Here is a 21,187-nt window from a genome sequence, read left to right on the forward strand (position 1 = left end):
GCTTTGGGCCTGTACTCACTACAATTTAGAAGAATGCGTGGGGATGATGGAATGGTGGAGCAGACTCGATGAGCTGAATGGCCTAATTCTGCTCCTATGTCTTATGGTCTTCAGAAGATTGTGAGGAGCAGCATGAGGGAGAACAGAGAGGATTGAGTAGTGAAACAGGAGTTTGAGATTGGAAACATAGGATGGGTGGAGTTTGTGCTGGAACAGCAATCACAGTAAGGTTACAGCTCTCTGCTGGACTCCATCTTCCTGTTCTTGCCCCATAACCATGAATCCTTTGGATAAATATTCAGCTCTCCTTCTGAAAGTTAAAATCACATATCTGGAGGAAGAAATGTCTAGCCTTTTACTCAAATTCTTTTGCAATAAAGCAATTTCCTTTAATCGCTTGCTTGTTATTAACCATAACACCAAGGTCTGATCTCAGGCTATCAGTGACATTTTTGGAACCCAGTGTCAAGTCCCATTGTTGCAGACAAAGGCTTGGCGTCAGGCTCTTTATCGATCTCACTCCTGGAGTCAGGGATCCAGAGCCAGGCTCACCATTGATCCCAGTTCTCGGGACTGAAACCCAGTGTCAATTTCACTTCCATCCTACTCTGTGAGCCCCAGTCTAGATGTATTGCAAGAAGGTTTGGATAGTAATGGAAAGGCTGATTTGTTGGTTCTCTGTACTCTGTTGAATTTGTTAGAGCATCAAAGGAGAGCGGCTGGGTTAACACAGGTTTATTTCAATGTATTTCTACAGGATGTAGAATACAGAGCCAAGACACAAGCGATGGAGGATTACAAATACCTGGGGATACGAATTGGCAATAAACTGGACTGGTCAAAGAACACTGAGGCTGTTTACAAGAAGGGTCAGAGTCATCTCTATTTCCTGAGGAGACTGAGGTCCTTTAACATCTGCTGGACGATGCTGAGGATGTTTTACGAGTCTGTGGTGGCCAGCGCTATCATGTTTGCTGTTGTGTGCTGGGGCAGCAGGCTGAGGGGAGCAGACACCAACAGAATCAACAAACTCATTCGTAAGGCCAGTGATGTTGTGGGGATGGAACTGGACTCTCTCATGGTGGTGTCTGAAAAGAGAATGCTGTCTAAGTTGCATGCCATCTTGGTCAATGTCACTCATCCACTACATAATGTACTGGGTGGGCACAGGAGTACATTCAGCCAGAGACTCATTCCACCGAGATGCAGCACAGAGCGTCATAGGAAGTCATTCCTGCCTGTGGCCATCAAACTTTACAGCTCCTTACTTGGAGGGTCAGACACCCTGAGCCAATAGGCTGGTCCTGGCCTTATTTCATAATTTACTGGTGTAATTTACATACTACTATTTAACTATTTATGGTTCTATTATTATTTATTATTTATGGTGCAACTGTAACGAAAACCAATTTCTCCGGGATCAATAAAGTATGACTATGACATTCAGCCCAACACGGGCACTGAAGTAATGGAGACAGAGGTCTCCACGCTCCCGTTTCTCTCTCCACAGAGGCTTACTGGCCAGTCGATCTATCAAGAGGGCAGATTTCCAGAAATCTTGGCTAAGGTTTCTGTCAGTGCTGGCCCACACACCTGCCTCTCTCCCCGTCCCACTATGCCATAATTTTGATCCCATACCCTTCTGCCCCATCCTCTCCCATTCACTTTCCTTTTACCCCACCACCCTCTCACCCCAGCTCCAATACGCCCCCTCCACCATAGGCCCTATCTCTTTGCCCCATTACCCCACCCAGCCACCTCCATTCCTCAACAAACAGCCCCCATCCGCTTTGCCCCTCCCTCCCCGTTCTCCCGTGTCCGCATGGGTCACGAACCCCGCCACCTCGGCCGGGCCGGGCGTCGCCTCGCGCCTCGAGAGCGCGCATGCCCAGCTCGCGCGATGGCGCTGGGCGGAGACCGCGAGCTGCTGCCCATGGAGCGGCTCCGTGCGGTTCTCCGGCGGCGTCGGCGGGGAGGCTCGGAGCCGCGGGACTCGGGGCAACAGCTAGTGCGAGTCGAACCGCTGGACAGGTGCGGGGCTGTCGAGGGGAGGGAGCGGCGGGTCCTGGATGTTGAGGTCGGGCTGGTGGGTACCAGGCTATCGAGGAGATCGAGTGCTCGGTGTTAGACGCCGGGTTGTCGAGAGGATGGCTGTTGTGGGTGGTGGTGTGCACTGGTCTACTGACGGGACGCTGGGTGTGTTGGTTGTCTGAGTTCACAGACAAGTAAAATTCACAAATATCATAAGTTGATGTTGTACCTACCCTAGTACGTCGGGTGGCTTTTTATTTTGCTATTTCCTTAGCTTTTATCTGCCTTTTTTTTAACGAGGTCGAGTTGTTAGCTCGACGCTCTACCCAGCATGGATGGAAAGCGTGCGAGGAACCGGCCGGATTTGAACGGACACCTTGCATACAACATAGAATAGTACAGGCCCTTCGGGCCACAATGTTATGCCGATCCTTAAACCCTGCCTCCCATATGACTCAAGACCGGTGCTGATGCCACTACATCACCAAGTTTATCATAAGCAGAGAAGTGAAAATCGAAGGAGGAGTTTAGGGGACTCAATAGAAAAGTAATCATTAGAACAGAGACAAACACAAAATGCTGGACGAGCTCAGCAGGCCAGGCAGCATCTATGGAAAGAGTAAACAGTCGAAGTTTCGGAAGGAGACCCTTCATCAGGACAGAACGTCGACTGTTTACTCTTTTCCATAGATGTTGCCTGGCCTGCTGAGTTCCTCCTGCATTTTGTGTGCGTTGTTCAGATTTCCAGCATGTGCAGATTTTCTCTTGTTTGTGATTAGAACAGAGATCTAGTCCAGCAGTTGCAGGAAATCTAAAATAAGAGAGGATTCTGGAAAAGCTTGGCAGATCAGTTATCACTGGTGGCAGGAGAAAAAAAAATTAGATTGGAACCAGTCAATTCTGACTCAAATTGCAAGTCATTAACTGGAACTGTTGAATTCATTGTTGAGTTTTGAAGGTTGTAATTTCCCTAATCAGAAAATGAGATGCTCTAACCTTGAATTTAGATTGAGGTTCATTAGAATTGTGCAGGAATTGAAAGACCAAGAGGTCAGAATCAAATTGGAATGGAGAATTAAAGAAACAGGCCACTAGCAGCTCAGGGTATCCTTTGCAGACTGAGCAGAGCTGTTCAGCAAGGTGATCACTCAGTTAGCATTTCAGAATCAAAACTGGATTTATTATCACTGACATATGTTGGGAAATTTGTTGTTTTGTGACAACAGTACTGTGTAATACATAAAAAGTACAATAAATTAGAAGAACAGAGTTAAAAAATACACGCGGACTAAGATGTTAACTGTCCTGTGCTATCACCAGTGGGATCATCAGTTGATCTGTCACCTGTCTTCAGGAGTTTCGGCCCGCTTAAGATCAAGACTCCCTCGAGGTGGTGGGCCAGCAGTGCTAAAGCACCACCTCCCACTGGTGAGCTTAAAAACTTGGCATCTGCCTCTATCAGAGTTGTTGGTCACTTCCATCCAACAGATAGTCTGCTCTTCAGGTGTATATGCAACTACTGAAGGGTTTGCAAAAGATGTATACACTGTCTGACTATCTGCCCCTCTGGACATACTTGGTCCACACCCATGCTGATCCTTTCTCTGCTGCCTCAGCTACAGCCCTGCTGGTTGACTTGATCTCTCTTCTAGTGAAGCCAAAGTCACGCAGCCACTTCTGGAAAGTGAATGCAATAAACCCACAGCAGCCTACTATGAATTACAAGAACACATAAAACTAAGTAAATAATACAAAAATAAAACAAAATAATGAGGTAGTGTTTATGGGCCATTCAGAAATCTGCCAGAGGAGAAGCAGCTCTCCCTAAACCCTTGAGTGTATGTCTTGAGGCTCCTGTTCTTCTATCTCAATGATAGTAATGACAGAATGAGAAGAGGGCATGTGCCAAATAGTGAGGGTCCTGAATGATGTATTCCGCCTTCTTGAGGTATCATATTTTTATGATGGCCTTGATTGTGGTGAGACTAAAACCCATGATTCAGCTGGGAGCTGGCTGAGTGTACAATCCATTTGCTGCTTTTTCTGATCCTATGCATTGGCGCCTCCATAGCAGATGAAAATGCAACCAGTTGGAATGCTCCCTACTGTACATCTGTAGAAGTTTAGTTTCTCCATTGTGAATCAGATAGCACATTGTTAATGACAAGTGAATTTCTCCTAGTTTGGGGGGGGGCGCGTGGGGTAGGGGGTGTCCTATTTGAATCCCTGGATGGTGGGAAGCAAAGAGTTAAGGAGGCCAATGCTGCATGTTCTATGGCTGTCGGCGAATGTGTTCTGAACTTCATTTATATGTCACATTAATTCTTCATCCTATACCAACTTTGACCACTGTTACTTCAAGCGGTTATAGAGCCATAGCACACTACAGCACAGAAACAAACCCTCAGACCATTTCATCCATGCTGAAATATTATTTTTTCTAGTCCTATTGACCTGCACATGGACCATAGCACTCCATACCCCTCCTGACCATGTACCATTACAAATTCCTGTGAAATGTTGAAATTGAACCCTCATCCCCCACTTCCACTGGCGGCTTGTTCCACACTCACACTCTGAGGTTTTCCCTGTCATGTTCCCCTTCAGCATTTCATCCTTCATTCTTAAACCCATGACCTTTAATTGTAGCTTCACCCAACCTCAGTGGAGACAGCCTCTTGCATTTATACTATATATACCCCTCATAATTTTGAAAACTTCCGTCAAATCTCACCTTATTCTCCCACACTGTAGGGAATAAAACCCTAACTATTCAACCTTTCCCTATAACTGAGGTCCTCAAGTCCTGGCAACAGCTTTGTAAATTTTCTCTGTACTCTTCCAATCTTACACCTTTCGTGTAGAAAAATGACCAGAACAGACACAATGCTTCAAATTAGGCCTCACCAACGTTTTATACAACTTCAACATAACATCCCAACTCCTATACTCAGTACTTTGATTTATAAAGGGCAATGTGTCAAAAGCTCTTGTAATAACCCTATCTACCTGTGGTGCCACTTTCAAGGAATTATGGATCTGTATTCCCAGGTCTCTCTGCTACTTCGCTCCACAGTGCTCTACAATTCACCGTACAAGTCCTACCCTAGTTAGTTCTTCCAAAGTATTAACACCTCACACTTGTCTGAATTAAATTCAGTCTGCCATTATTCATCCCATTTTTCCAGCTAGTCCAGATCCAGCTGCAAACTTTGATAGTCTTCCTCGCTATCCACTACACAACCAATCTTGGTGTGATCGCATGAAGTATTTGCCGATCCAGTTTAGCACATTATCATCCAGATTGTTGATATAGATGACAAACAACGACGAACTCAGCACCTATCCCTGCATACACCACTAGTCACAGTCCTCCAGTCATTGAGGCAACCATTTACTACCACTGTCTGCCTTTTCTCGTGAAGCTATTGTCTAATTTTATTACCTCAACCTGGATGGCAAGTGACTGAACCTTCTTGACCAACCCCCCATGAGGGACCTTGTCAAAGGCCTTGCTAAAGTACATGTAGAAAGCATTCACTGCCTTTCCTTTATCAACTTTCCTGGTAACTTCCTTGAAAAACTCTATAAGATTGGTTAAATGCAACTTGCCATGCACAAAGCTATGTTGACTATTCCTAATCGGTCCCTGTCTGTCCAGATACTTATATATCCAGTCCAGTTATTGGAATACCTTCTAATAACTTACCCACTACAGACATCAGGCTTACTGGCCAAAATTTTCCCAGGTTATTCTGAGAGCCTTTCTTAAACAATGGGAAAAACATTAGATAACCTTCAGTTCTTCTGCACCTCATCTGTTTAGGATGTTTTAAGTATCTCTACTTGGGCTTCTGCAATTTCTGCACAAGGTCCAAGGGCCCTTACCAGGCCCTAGGGATTTATCCACCCTAATTTGCCCCAAGAAGGATCCATGACCTCACAGCTGTTTTGCCTCACTTCTATAAATTCTGTGTCTGTCCTGAGTATATGAGATAGGTCATCTGCTGAAGGCTAGATCTGTGGCATTCAAGTCTGGCAACCCAGGCCTGTACCAGAAAACCAGGTATGATTGCGGAGGGCTACTTCAAGGGCAAAGGGACAATTTTGAACAAGGTTGGAGGCGACATCGAATGCATGGCAACTCTGCACAGGGTCTGCAAGACATTACTTTCTACAAAGCGAAACCCAATAGCATGAATGGCAGCGATGCTTCACTACCAGATGAACTCAATGCCTTCTATGCACGCTTTGAAAGGGAGAACATAACTACAGCTGTGAAGATCCCTGCTGCACCTGACGACCCTGTGATCTCCATCTCAGAGGCCAATGTTAGGCTCTTTAAAGAGAGTGAACCCTTGTAAGGCAGAAGGTCCCGATGGAGTACCTAGTAAGGCTCTGAAAACCTGTGCCAACCAACTAGCAGGAGCATTCAAGGACATTTTCAAGTGGAAGTTCCCACTTTCTTCAAAAAGGCAATAATTATACTGGTGCCTAAGAAGAATAATGTGGGCTGTCTTTAAGGACTATCGCCCAGTAGCACTCACATCGACAGTGGTGAAATGTTTTGAGAGGCTGGTTATGACTAGACTGAACTCCTGCTTCAGCAAGGACCTGGACCCATTGCAATTTGCCTTTTGCCACAGTAGGTCAACGGCAGACGCAATCTCAATGGCTCTGCACACGGACAACACAAGCACCTACGTCAGGATGCTGATCATCAGCATTTAATACCATCATTCCCACAATCCTGATTGAGAAGTTGTAGAACCTGGGCCTCTGTACCTCCCTCTGCAATTGGATCCTCGACTTCCTAACTGGAAGACCACAATCTGTGTGGATTGGTGATATTATCTCCTCCTCACTGAAGATTAATACTGGTGCACCTCAGGGATGTATGCTTAGCCCACTGTTCTACTCTCTATATACACATGACTGTGTGGCTAGGCATAGCTCAAATACCATCTATAAATTTGCTGACAATGCAACCATTGTTGGTAGAATCTCAGGTGGTGACGCAAGGGTGTACAGGAGTGAGATATGCCAACTAGTGGAATGGTGCCATGGTAACAACCTGGCACTCAACATCAGTAAGACGAAAGAGCTGATTGTGCACTTCAGGAAGGGTAAGATGAAGGAACACATAGCAATCCTTATAGAGGGATCAGAAGTAGAGAGAGTGCACAGCTTCAAGTTCCTGGGTGTCAAGACCTCTGAGGATCTAACCTGGTCCCAACATATCGATGTAGTTATAAAGAAGGCAGACAGTGATGCAGGGGCTACTGCACAGGACCGAAAGAAGCTGCAGAAGGTTATAAATCTAGTCAGCTCCATCTTGTGTACTAGCCTACAAAGTACCCAAGACATCTTTAAGGAGTCGTGTCTCAGAAAGGCAGTGTCTATTATTAAGGGCCTCCAGCACCCAGGGCATGCCCTTTTCTCACTGTTACCATCAGGTAGGAGGTACAGAAGTCTGAAGGCACACACTCAGCGATTCAGGAACAGCTTCTCTCCCTCTGCCATCCAATTCCTAAATGGACATTGAATCTTTGGAGACTACCTCACTTTTTAAAAAATATACAGTATTTCTGTTTTTGCACGTTTTTAAATTATTCAATGTACATAATTGAGTTACTTTATTATTATTTTTATTTTATTTTTTTCTCTGCTAGATTATATATTGCATTGAACTGCTGCTGCTAGGTTAACAAATTTCTCGTCACATGCTAGTGATAATAAACCTGATTCTGATATGCAGATATAAAAAATCTGTTTAAAATCTCCCCTATCGTTCAGGTTCATTAAGAGATGACCATGCTGATTTTCCAGATGACCAGTTTCATCCCTTGCTATCCTTTTGCTCTCAATGTGTCTGTAGAGGTCCTTGGGATTCTCCTTCACCTTGTCTCTCAGAGCAACCACATACCTTCTTTTAACTCTTCTGATTTCCTTCTTAAGTGTTCTTTTGCATTTCTTATACTCAAGTAACTCATTTGTTCCTTCCTGCCTGTATGAGGCTGCATCTGGAGTTCTGTGTGTAGTTCTGGTCTCCTTGCTTGAGGCAGGATATACTAGCTTAGTAGGCGGTGCAGGGGAGGTTCACCAGGTTGATTCCAGAGATGAGGGGGTTAGACTATGAGGAGAGATTGAGTCACCTGGGACTGTACTCACTGGAATTCAGAAGGATGAGAGGAGATCTGATAGAAATATATAAAATTATGAAAGGGGTAGAGAAGATAGGGGCAGGAAAGTTGTTTCCACTGGTAGGCAAGATTAGAGCTAGGGGACATAGCCTAAAGATTCAAGGGAGTAAGCTTAGGACGGAGATGAGGAGGAACTACTTTTCCCAAAGAGCCGTGATTCTGTGGAGTTCACTGCCCAATGAAGCAGTGGAGGCTATCTCAGTAAATATATTTAAGACAATACTGGATAGATTTTTGCATAGTAGGGTATTTAAGGGTTATGGGGAAAAGTCAGGCAGGTGGAGATGAGTCTGGGTCAGCCATGATTTTATGACTTTATTGAATGGCGGTGCAGACTTGACAGGCCAGATAGCCTCCACCTGTTTCTGTTTCTTTTGTCCTGCTCCTCCTCCTTAACCAGGGCCTCAATATCTCTTGAAAACCAAGATTCCCTAAACCTGTTATCCTTGCTTTTTATTTTGAAGGAACATACAAACTCTGTTCTCATATAATTTCATTTCTGAATGCCTTCTATTTACCAAGCACACCTTTGTCAGAAAATAACTTGTCTCAATCCATTTTTGCCAGATCCTTTCTGATACTATCAAAACTGGCCTTTCTCCAATTTTGAATCTCAGCCCAAGGACCGGACTTACATTCTATAATTATTTTGAAACTAAAGGTATTATGATCACGAGATGAAAAGTGTTCCCCTACACACGCTTCTGTCACCTGCCCTGTTTCATTCCCTAATAGGATGAAGCATCACACTCTCTCTAGTTGGGTCATCTATATATTAATTACAGAAATTTTCCTGAACACATTTAACAAACACTATCCCATCCATTCCTTTTATAGTATGGGAGATTTAGTCAATATGTAGAAAGTTAAAACTACCAACTATTTCAACCTTACGTTTTTTTTTAACCAAAGTGTGTGAGTGTGTGATCTCTCTACAAACTTGTTCCTCTAGATCCCACTGACTATTGGGTGGTCTGTAGGTTGTTGTATTGAACATTGACAAGACCTGTGCAAGATAATTTTTAAAGAGGAAAGGTCATTGCATTGGGGTGAATGAAGTTGAACCTTCTGGTTCTCAACAGAGGTGTTATGCCTCCCTGGGCACCTCATGCTCCCCATACATGGGTGGTCTATAAAATTCCATTAACATGATCATTCCTTTCTTATTCGTCAGTTCCATCCATATAGTCTCAGTAGAAAGCTCTCCAATCTGTCCTATTTGAGCACTACCGTGACATTTTCCCTAGTAATGTCACCTCTCCCCCCTTTCTGTCCCTCCCATTCTGTCACGTCTAAGACAATTGGACCCCAAAGCATTGAGCTACCAGTCCTGCCCCTCCAGCAAGCAAGTCTCACTAATGTTGTAATTTCACATGTTGATCCATGCTCTAAGCTCATCTGCTTTTCCAACAAAACTCTTTATATGTAAGCTTAACAACATCTTTTTCTGCAACTACTCCACTATCTGCTCTGGTTCCCATACCCCTGCAACTCTACTATAAACTTCCTGGTGCAGCACTAGCAAATCTTTCTGCAATTATATTAGTTCCCCTCCACTTCAGTTATAAACCATTGCTTCTGTACAAGTCTCACCTTTCCTGCAAGAGAGCCCAATGATCCAAAAATTTAAAGCCCTCCCTCCTGCACCATCTCCTTAGCCAAGTGTTAAACTGCATTATCTTCCTACTTCTGGCCTCACTAGCATGGGACATGGATAGCAATCCTGAGTTTACAACCTTGGATGTCCTATTCTTTAACTTAGCACCAGCTCCCTGAACACACTTTGCAGGAACTTGTCATCTTTCCTACCGAATGAAACACAGGGTCTGGCTGCTCACCCTCCCACTTAAGAATGCTTTAGACTCAGTTTGAGATGTTCCTGACTCTGGCATGCAATAGGCAACATACCATCTGGGAATCTTGTTCTCATCCTCAGAACCTCTTATCTGTTCCCCTAACCAAGTTGTAACTAGATATTTGATTTCTAAATTAAATGTCAAACAATCATGGAATACTCAACTGTGTAAAAAATGTCATAAAATAATTCTTAATGCATTATTTAACAGTACACATTTTCATTCCTGGTGGTGTAATTTAAGTATGTCACCACCTTGAATAACATTTTTTAAATGTTAATTCTTTCAGTTCTGATGTTCTTAAAGCAATTGAAAATATTATCCAGGAGACATTGGCATATCTTGCAAATGGAGAGGCTCCAGTTATCACTTTTGATAGAAGATCATCCTGGGAAAATATTAGGTATGTTTATACCATATTCATGTGATTGTAGTACAATGCACCTCAGAAAAATTCAAGTGTCCTACTAATCTTGCAAAGCAAGTCACATGGTCTTTTGTTAGTCCAAAAATCACAATGTTTGCATAACACTCTCACCGAGGGCTGCTAATGAGTTAGCTATTACTGTGAACTCAGCCAAACAGCAACATAACTTGATAATGTATGGGAATAACAATGAAAGAGATTATTTCCATTAAATAAACACATCTAAGGTAAATATGATTTGGGGTATACACAAACATAAAAGTTTGAGTGTTCCTTCTATGGGAAAACAAAGGAGTTACTGTATTAACGCTGACATACCCATGCGCATTTATCGTTTGCCAGGAAGCAATAATTTAACTCACACCAGTATAAACTTAGATCGAAAATATATTGACAAAAAATTTTAAACTATAACAAAAACAATACTATATAATACAAAGTAAAGAAAAGGCCCATCATGTATGTAAATAATAGTCTATATTGTGCACGTAATCGTTGGAGTTCATTGTTTAATGTAACTCAGTCAACTTAATGTAACTCCGTTTTTTCTTTTTTTTCTCATGTATTGTACTGCTGCAGTAAAGTTAACAAATTTCATGACATATGCCAGTGATATTAAATCTGACTTTGATTTACTTCACTTTGTTTACTCACAACATGAAACAGTTTTGCACTGAAGAACCTGTCCCGGGAAACAAATATTCATGCAACATCCGAGGAAAAAAACGTTGAATTTTCTTCAATGTAGTGTGCTAACTAGCTAACTAAAAGATATCTGTACATTCTCCATGAGATCATTGTCTGCATGGGGATTTCCCAACATCAGTATCTGTCCTTCCAAACGGGTTCTGTGCACGTTTCACCATGTTCTTCTCTGATCTTCGTTGACCATTTCCATTCTTCTCCTTGAAATCCTGAGCTCTATCTTGGGGGGAAAAAAACTCCCCCCCCGCATTCTTTTTCCACCTTTTCCCATGCTCTCTCTAGAATGTTCCCAAGAGAAATCCTATTGTCTAATTTAACAAGCCTAACTTATCAATCAACTGAATTTTTATTTTAGACAGCAGAAATGAAATACTCAATTGTATAATGTGATTGAAGGAACACTTATTGTATTTTGAGAAAATCTGCAGAAAATAAAATACCCACAGCTAACTGAGTTAATAAAATAAGGCTTGATCTTAAACCAGGGTATTACATTTGTACTAAAGGACATTCAAAAAGGATGTGATTTTTTTTCAGTATATGCTTTGTGAACAAATTTTTCTTTAGAATTAGAATCAATGCAAAATTCAATTTTTGTATTATCAAGGCAATAGAAATATTGTTGTTAAAAGGTGGAAAGTTGAAGAAGATGTGTAGGGTAAGTATTTTTTTACACCGAGGTGGTAGGTGCTTGGAGCATATTGCCAGGAGTGGTGGTGGATCACGTACAGGCAATTAAGTTTAGTTTAATTTGGCATTGTGGCCCGCACAGGCATCAATGGGCTGAATGGCCTGTTTCTGTGATGTACTAATAGCAATAGGAAGTAAAAGCTAACATTTTCTGTATTGACAGGTTTGATGGCAACGTTGGTTTACAGATGGTATCTGATTGCACTGTGAGCAAAGTGAAGTGTGAATGTTCCAAATCTGTCCGCAGGTTCGGTAAGGTATTATTTTAGTGATTGCTGCCAGACAAATGTATCATTTATTGTATGCTTAATTGTATATTTGATATGTAAAATATCTACTGATTAAATGCAAAATTATTCAATAGGAAATATTACTTAACAAACCGATAGTTACTGACACTTCATGTTTTAGATATACAGTGGTGCGAGAAAGTTTGTGAACCCTGTAGAATCGTCTCTATTTCTGCATAAATATGACCTAAAATGTGATCACATCTTTATGCAAGTCCTAAAACTAGATAAAGAGAACCCAATCAAATAAATAGCACAAAATCATCATACTTGTTCATTTATCTATTGAGAGAAATGATCCAATATTACATGTATTTGTTGGAAATGGTATGTGAACCTTTGCTTTCAGTAATTGATGTGATCCCCCCCCCACCCCACCCCACCCGCCCCGGTGCAGCAATAACTTCAATCAACCAAACATTTCCAATAACTTTTCCTGCACATCGGCTTGGAGGAATTCTGGACCATTCCTCCTTACAAAACTGCTTCATCTCTGGGTGTTGAAGGGCTCCTTGCATGAGCTGCTTGCTTCAAGTCCTTCCACAACATTTCTATAGGATTAAGGTCGGGACTTTGACTCAGCCATTCCAAAACATTAGTTTTCTTCTTTTTAAACCATTCTGTTGTTGATTTACTCTTGTCTTTCGGATTGTTGTCTTGTTGTATTATCCTAATTCTATTAAGTTTCAGGTGATGGAATGCTATCCTGACATTTTCCTGTAAAATGTCTTGATGCGATTTTGAATTCATTGTTCCCTCAATGACTGCAAGGTGTCCAGACCCTGAGGCAGCAAAGCAGCCCCAAATTATGATGCTCCTTCCACCATGCTTCACGGTTGGGATGACCGTTTTTAGTGTTGGTGTGCAGTGCCCTTTCTCCTCCAAGCATAGCAATGTGCATTTCTGCCAAAAAGTTCAACTTTAGTCTCATCTGTCCACAGAACATTGTCCCAAAAGCATTGTAGAACATACAGCTGGTCTTTTGCAAACTTGAGACTGCAGCAATGTCCTTTTTTAGAGAGCAGTGGTTTCCTCCATGATGTCCTTCTATGAACACCAGTCTTGTTCAGTGTTTCTCTTATAGTGGACACATGAACAGAGAATTTAGCAAGTTCCAGAGATTTCTGCAAGTCTTTTGCTGTTATCCTTGAGTCCCTTTTCACCTCCTTCAGCATTGCACGTTGTGCTCTTGGTTTGATCTTTGCAGGATCATCACTCCTAAGGACAGTAGCAACAGTACTGAGTTTCTCTATTTGCAGACAATTTCTCTTACTGTAGACTGATGAATACTCGGATCTTTAGAAATGCTTTTGTAGCCTTTTCCGGCTTCCTGCATCTCTACAATTCTAAGGTCCCTTGAGAGTGATTTCGATGGAAGCATGGTGTACATAAACAAATCTTTCTTGAGAAGAGTAGAGGCACCTCTACAACCTACACCTCCTACCTCATCTCATTGGTTGGAACACCTGACTTCAATAGCTTTTTTAGAAGGCATTAACCCAGGGGTTCACATACTTTTTCCAACAAATATATGTAATATTGGATTATTTTTCTTAATAAATAAATGAACAAGTATAATGTTTTGTGCTATTTATTTAATTGGGTTCTCTTTATTTAGTTTTAGGACACATGAAGATCTGATCACATTTTAGGTCATATTTATGCAGAAATAGAAAAAGTTCAACAGGGTTCAAAAACTTCTTAACACCACTGTAATAATTCAGACTATTAGCAGTTTACAAGTGTACAAATATTTTCCGAAGATGTTTTCACCTCTTTGCTTGTAGTTGACTTTTTGCTGATTTCTGGTTTTACTGACCTAGTAGCCTAACTTTTTCTATTATTCAGAACTGACTTAGCAATGTATTTTGGTTGCAGAATTAAGGGCATTATTGCTCCATCTAGTCCTAGCCTTTACCTAAAAGCACAAATGAAACAGTACTTTGAAGAATGTATTAAACGAGATAGAGAAGGTGGGAGAAATTTGTCTAATTTCTACTGGGTTTTTAATATTTGCAATGATTTTACTGCTGCTAACACAACACAGGTCCTTCCAAACATATAGACAGATGACAGATACCTGCACTTGCGAAACATTTTTTGACATGTAAACAAACAGGATTTTCAACAACTATCAACAGAAAACACAAAGTCAGTTTTTTGGTAGGATCATGCAGTGCGCATAAAATCATCATTAAAAATGAATTCCTTATTTTGTGTTCCAAATTCTCATTGGTAACTCAAACTCCTATATCAAAAAGCTACAAAGGATCAATTAAGCTGTGGCGAAGTTCTGGCAAACAGCATTGTATGGAAAACATGAAATTGTTCATTTTGTCAGTAAATTTTAAAAATATGAAGCATATTATCTAAATGACAAGAGATTAAAAAGCACTGACATGCAAAGGGTTTGCCCGAGTGCATGATTTGCAGAAGTTGCGGGTAGTAATTAGAACAGTTAAAATAATTTTAGAATTTATTGATGTGGAATTGAATATAAAGGTATTGAAGAAGACATGAGGTGTTAAGTGGCCCACCCATGCTAACTTATTTTATCTATAGAGTGGATTCCAGTTAATTAGGACACATCAGAACCAGTACATTTTGGTCCAATTAAGCAGCTGCCCTAATTAGCCGAAGTTTCAGGGAAATAGTTAAAAGGTATTAAAAAAAGACAAAACTGTTATTTAACTGAGTAACAATTTATGTATTTAAAAGAAATACAGAACAAATGAGAACATTGCTAATACCTCTGTGGTACAATAAAACTGTATATTAGTTCCTAATCAGGAGAATATCTGCAGTTGCTGGAAATCAAAGTAATACACACAAAATGTTGGAGGAACTCAGCAGGCCAGGCAGCATCTGTTGAAAAGAGTAAGCAGTTGCAGAGACCGAAGCTAGAGTTAATGAGCAAAAAAGTAAGAGTAGGTGCATAAAATTAAAAAGCAAAAATCACATAGGTCACTGGATACTAAAAGGACAATGAGTTTAAGGGCACATTATCTAAATGCCCATAGTATTAGAAACAAGGTTAGTGAACTTGCGGCACAGATCAGTACCAAGGCATATGATTTAGTGGCCATTACAGAAACCTGGTTGCAAGGTGGAGATGACTGGGAATTAAATATCCAAGGGTATCAGGTAATACAGAAAGATGGGCAGGAAGGCAGAAGAGGTGGGGTGACGCTCTTGATTAAGGATGAGATCAGGGTGAATGTGAGAGACGATATAAGATCTATGGAGCAGAATGTTGAGTCCATCTGGGTAGAGATTAAGAACAGTAAAGGGAAAAAAATCACTGGTGGGTGTTGTCTATAGCAGCGGTCCCCAATCACCGGGCCGCAAAGCATGTGCTACCGGGCTGCGAGGAAACGATAGGATCTGGCGATATGAGTCAGGTGCACCTTTCCTCATTCCCTGTCACGCCCTCTGTTGAGCTTGAACGCACGTGAGGTCATTACCCGCGCATTGTCCATGTCAGCGCAGGAAGGAGATCAACTCCTCGAGCTTGCGACTAACGGCGGGCTGAAAAGTATGTTTGACGTAACAGCTCTGCCGGCATTCTGGATCAAAGTCAAGGCTAAATATCCTGAGATAACCACGAAAGCACTGAAAACGTTGCTTCCATTTCCATCTCTGCAATGAATGCAACAAAAACTAAATTACAGAATAGACTGGACACAAGGAATCCCCTTCGAGTTTCGCTGTCTCCCATCACCCCTCGATAGGACCATCCTGTTGCAGAGAAACAAGCCCATATGTGCTGTATGTTTAATATCCAAACATTACTTAAAATGTTATGATGCTATTGACATATAACCATATAACAATTACAGCATGGAAACAGGCCATCTCTGCCCTTCTAGTCCGTGCCGAACGCTGCTCTCACCTAGTCCCACTGACCTGCACTCAGCCCATAACCCTCCATTCCTTTCCTGTTCATATACCTGTCCAATTTTTCTTTAATTGATAATATCGAACCTACCTCTACCACTTCTACTGGAAGCTCATTCAACACTTACTTCAAGCTCCCCTGTCCTCCCCGATAATTGACTTATCACTATATTCATGCGAGGAAAATATGCGCAGTGTGTTAATATTAAATTCGTTAGATAAACCCTTTTAGAAACAAAATTGAGTGTATTAGCCACTTATCACCTATATTCTGGTCGTGATTAACACCCCCCCCGAACAGAATTGCCAAAAACGATTTGTAGAAAAAACATCGGCACGTACACGCATGTGCACACAGGTGCCCGCGCAAGGCTTCATGGTCATTGTAGTCTTTCTCGGGGTAAACACAACATATTTGACTGCTACTCTTGTCCGTTGGCAACCCTACCCACCCCTCCTGCCCCGGGGTCGGCCGGTCCGCAAGAATATTGTCAATAATAAACCGGTCTGCAGTGCAAAAAAGATTGGGGACTCCTGGTCTATAGGCCACCTAATCCACCTAATAAAAATATTGCAGTGGCAGAGGCGATTAACCAAGAAATAACTGAGGCTTGTAAGAACAGAACGGCAGTTGTCATGGGGGATTTTAACTTCCACATAGATTTGGTGAATCAGGTTGGTCAAGGAATTCTTGAGGAGGACTTCATAGAATGCATCCGTGATGGCTTCTTGAGCAGCATGTTAGTGAACCTACAAGGGAAAATACTTTCTTAGATCTAGTCCTGTGCAGTGTGACAGGTAAGATTAACGATCTTGTAGTCAGGGATCCTCTTGGAAAGAGTGATCATAGTATGATTGAATTTCACATTCAGATGGAAAATGAAATAGTTAGATCTAAAACTAGTGTATTATGCTTGAACAAGGGAGACTACAACGGGATAAGGGAGGATTTGGTTAATGTGGATTGGAAGCACAGGCTATTCGGTAGGACATTTGAGGAACAGTGGAATACTTTCAAAGAGATTTTTCACAGTGCTCAACAAAAGTATATTTCAGTCGAAAGTAAGGACAGTAAGTGTGGGGAGAGCCAGCCTTGGTTAACTAAGAAAATAAAAGATAGTATCAAATTAAAAGCTCGTGTACAAAGTCGCAAAGAGTAGTGGGAGACTGGTGGATTGGGAAAACTTTAGAAAGCAACAGAGAACAACTAAACAAGAACTAAGGAAAGGGAAGATGGAGTATGAAAGAAAAATTAGCACAAAATATAAAAACAGATAGCAAAAGTTTTTATAAATATATAAAGTGGAAAAGGGTGGCTAAAGCCAACGTAGGTCCCCTGGAAGACGAGAAGGGAAAATTGATATTGGGTGATAAGGAAATGGCTGAGGATTGAACGACTATTTTGTGTTAGGCTTCATGGTGGAAGACATGTCTAATATGCCAAAGAAGGATGTTATGGATGAAGTGGGAGGTGAGGACCTAGATCAGTTACTAAAGAGATAGTGATGAGCAAACTAGAGGGCCTGAAGATAGATAAGTCTCCAGTTCTGATGGGATGCATCCCAAGGTGCTGAAGGAATTGGCGGAGGTTATAGTAGATGCGTCGGTAATCATTTGTCAAAACTCTGTAGACTCTTGGCAGGTCCCGGCAGACTGGAAGACAGCAAATGTCATGGCACTTTTTTTTTAAGAAGAATGTAGGCAAAAGACGGGCAACTGTTGGCCAGCTAGCTTAATGTCTGTAGTCGGGAAAATGCTTGAAGCTGTCATTAAGGAAGAAATAGCGAAACATTTAGAAAGGAGTGGTTCAGTTAGACAGACGCAGCATGGATTCAGAAAGGGCAGGTCCTGTTTGACAAACTTACTGGAGTTCTTTGAGGACATAATGAGTGCAGTGGATAGAGGGGAACAGGTGGATGTCGTATATCTGGATTTCTAGAAGACGTTCGATGAGGTGCCACACAAAAGACTTATAAATAAGATACGGATGCATGGAGTCTGAGGAAGTGCATTGGCATGGATAGTGGATTGGTTAACCGATAGAAGGCAGAGAGTTGGTATAAATGGGTGTTCCTCCAGTTGGCAATCTGTGGTGAGTGGGGTGCCGCAGGGGTCGGTGCTGGGCCCATAGCTGTTTACCATTTACATTAATGATTTGGAAGAGGGGACTGAGTGTAGCGTAGCAAAATTTGCTGATGACACTAAACTGAGTGGAAAAGCAAATTGTACAGAGGATGTGGAGAGTCTGCAGGGGGATATAGATAGGTTAAGCGAGTGGGCCAAGGTCTGGCAGATGGAATACAATGTTGGTAAATGTGAGATCATCCACTTTGGAAGGAATAATAGAAGAGCAGATTATTATTTAAATGGTGAAAGATTGCAGCCTACTGTTTTAGACTTGGGAGTGCTGGTTCGTGAATTGCAAAAAGTTGGTTTGCAGGTACAACAGGTTATTAAGAAGGCAAATGGAATGTTGGCCTTCATTGCTAGAGGGATTAAATTCAAGACCAGGGAGGTCATGCTGCAACTATACAGGGTACTGGTGAGGCCGCACCTGGAGTACTGTGTGCAGTTCTGGTCTCCGTACTTGAGGAAGGATATACTGGCTTTGGAGGCAATGCAAAGGAAGTTTACTAGGTTGATTCCAGGGATGAAGGGGTTAAACTATGAGGAGAGATTGAGTCAGCTGGGACTATACTCTCTGGAGTTCAGAAGAATGAGGGGGATCTTATAGAAACATACAAAATTTTGAAAGGGAAAGATGAGATAGAAGTAGGAAAGTGGTTTCCATTGGTAGGTGAGACTAGAACTAGGGGACATTGCCTCAAGATTCGGGGGAGAAGATTTAGGGTGGAGATGAGGAGAAACTGTTTTTCCCAGAGAGTGGTTAATCTGTGGAATTCTCTGCCCAGGTGTAGTAGTTGAGGCTTCCTCACTAAATATATTTAAGAAACAGTTAGATAGGTTTTTACATAGTAAGGGAATTAAGGGTTATGGGGAAAAGGCAAGTAGATGGAGCTGAGTTTACGGACAGATCAGCCATGGTCTTATTGAATGGCAGGGCAGGCTCGGTGGGCTGGATGGCCTACTCCTGCTCCTATTTCTTATGTTCTTATGTTCGGTTGATGTCTTGGGCCATGACCCTTCATCGGGACTCAAAAGTTCTTGAGTCTTAATAGTTATCAACGGAGGAATTCGTCTGCTGTGTTCTCATGATTGACTATAAATGAACAGAATATACCTAGCGCAGGTAATGGACTGCATTCATACAATTTTTAGATGATTGCATCCTCAAAATTTTAATTTTCATCATAACATTAAAGATACTTTCAAGTTCTTCATAATGTCTGACCTGTTGAAGTAGTGAAATCGTTTTATTTTTAATTCCGACTGTTTCTGGCATCTTCAAGCCTGAATGCTTGAAACCGTAGTGAGCAAAACAGTTCCGAATTGTCTTATTGCTTATTTCTCACTAACTATCAGTGACAAAAATCACTGCCTTTTGAACGCGCAACTGATGCTATTTAAAAACTGGTTACTCTAAGCACGGTGTAGTGTCTAACAGCCACGCAAGTGCACCTAACCGATGCTAGTTAGAAACTGTTTTGGCAACAGTCTCCTGCCCCATTTCAGTGGTATAGTGTTCAGAATAAACAAAAGGAATCCTGGCCATTTTCTAGATTTAGTTTTTGTTTTTTAAGAGTTGTCCCAAATAGACGGCTGCTCTGATTAACCAATGACCCAATTAGCCATGTTACACTGTATTTCCTAGCTTTACCTCTCCATCCATTTTTTTCTTGTTGCCATGAAATTACTTGATTGATAACCAGTTCAGAATTAGCCACATCTTTTTTCCAGCTAAATTGAGAACAATGCCGATGTCTTGCAACGATCTTAACACCAACTCAGTTTGCCTCCCTGATTAGTCTCTCAGGCTGAATGTAACCATTTGCAAATTCAGCTTCTTACTCGATTCAATAAAGGGAATTTGAAATGATCTTGTCCATCATAAGAACTACATGTCTCCACACTGCAGCATCATCTATCCATCCCATTTTTGTTTCATATACAGTACATTCAATCACTGCATCTGTGCAAGCTGCTTAGGAATATTTTGCTATATGTGCATTATTATTTATATTTGATTTCATATGCCATCAAACATGCACAATTCAAAGATTCCAGATATTCTTTTGCCAGGTCAAGCTACTCAGAAACGTGGTCTAAACGGTCTTCATTTAAAGACAGTTGAGGTTGAACAGTATTTATGTATTGCGTGCTGGATATGGAACTTTTTACGTTACTGCATAACAGAGGATGAAATGAAGGAGTTATGAAAGCAAAAATTACTTCTAGTAACAACTATTTTCCTTGCAGCTCTGATACTGAGGACCTTGACGATGATCTACAAGTTGGTGCAGAGCAATACTTACGCAACTAAAAGGTGAAAGAATGTTAAGATAATATGGTAATGTACTGTAGATGTGATGGAGGAACAGCAAGTATCTGTACTGCCTGTCATTTTTATTAAGAAATTAATTGTCATACTTTGCTGTAAATAAGCAATGAGAGAAGAATAGAAATTGAGCACCTGTATCACCATCACTTGGTAAGTCACATCTATGAAACCAATATCCTGCTGTGCCCTTTTATAGTAAGTGGGTTCAATGTTGTCATCCAGCAATTTGATCACGTATTCATTTACTTTGATTTTGTATTATTTTTGAGTGATATAATCAAGGATAGAGTTTCAAGTTACATTGAGAAGATTGTGTTAAATTGCTTTATTAATCTAGAACAATTCATGTAGTGAACATGGTTTCACAATGCTGTTAGATAGAAAATTGCAGGATTTTAACTTAATAACAATGAATAAATGATAATGGTCATTTTTATTTCAGGGACCTATACTACAATGATACACAGTTGTTCGGTTCGCAAGTTATTCTTGATGGTATTATCAATGATGTATGCTGCATGCTGAAAGTCCCACGCAGAAGCCTTCATGTTGTAAGTGCCTAGTACACACAATCTAAATGATAATTTGTACTTAAAAATAAAGAAATAGTTGAAGTATGTTTTTAACAA

The 21,187-nt window shown here is 41.3% G+C and overlaps 1 protein-coding gene across 1 annotated transcript in view; it reads left to right on the forward strand.

Moving 5' to 3' along the window:
- Positions 1 to 1,900: 1,900 nt before the first annotated feature.
- Positions 1,901 to 21,187, forward strand: part of spo11 (SPO11 initiator of meiotic double stranded breaks) — a 51,112-nt gene continuing 31,825 nt past the window's right edge. The window contains exons 1-5 of the mRNA XM_063031665.1: positions 1,901 to 2,031; positions 10,380 to 10,493; positions 12,076 to 12,164; positions 20,477 to 20,543; positions 21,001 to 21,109. Coding sequence (XP_062887735.1) covers positions 1,901 to 2,031; positions 10,380 to 10,493; positions 12,076 to 12,164; positions 20,477 to 20,543; positions 21,001 to 21,109 — 510 coding nt within the window. The remainder of the gene's footprint in view (positions 2,032 to 10,379; positions 10,494 to 12,075; positions 12,165 to 20,476; positions 20,544 to 21,000; positions 21,110 to 21,187) is intronic.

This window comes from Mobula hypostoma, chromosome 2 (genome assembly GCF_963921235.1).
Source record: "Mobula hypostoma chromosome 2, sMobHyp1.1, whole genome shotgun sequence".
Lineage (NCBI taxonomy): Eukaryota > Metazoa > Chordata > Chondrichthyes > Myliobatiformes > Myliobatidae > Mobula > Mobula hypostoma.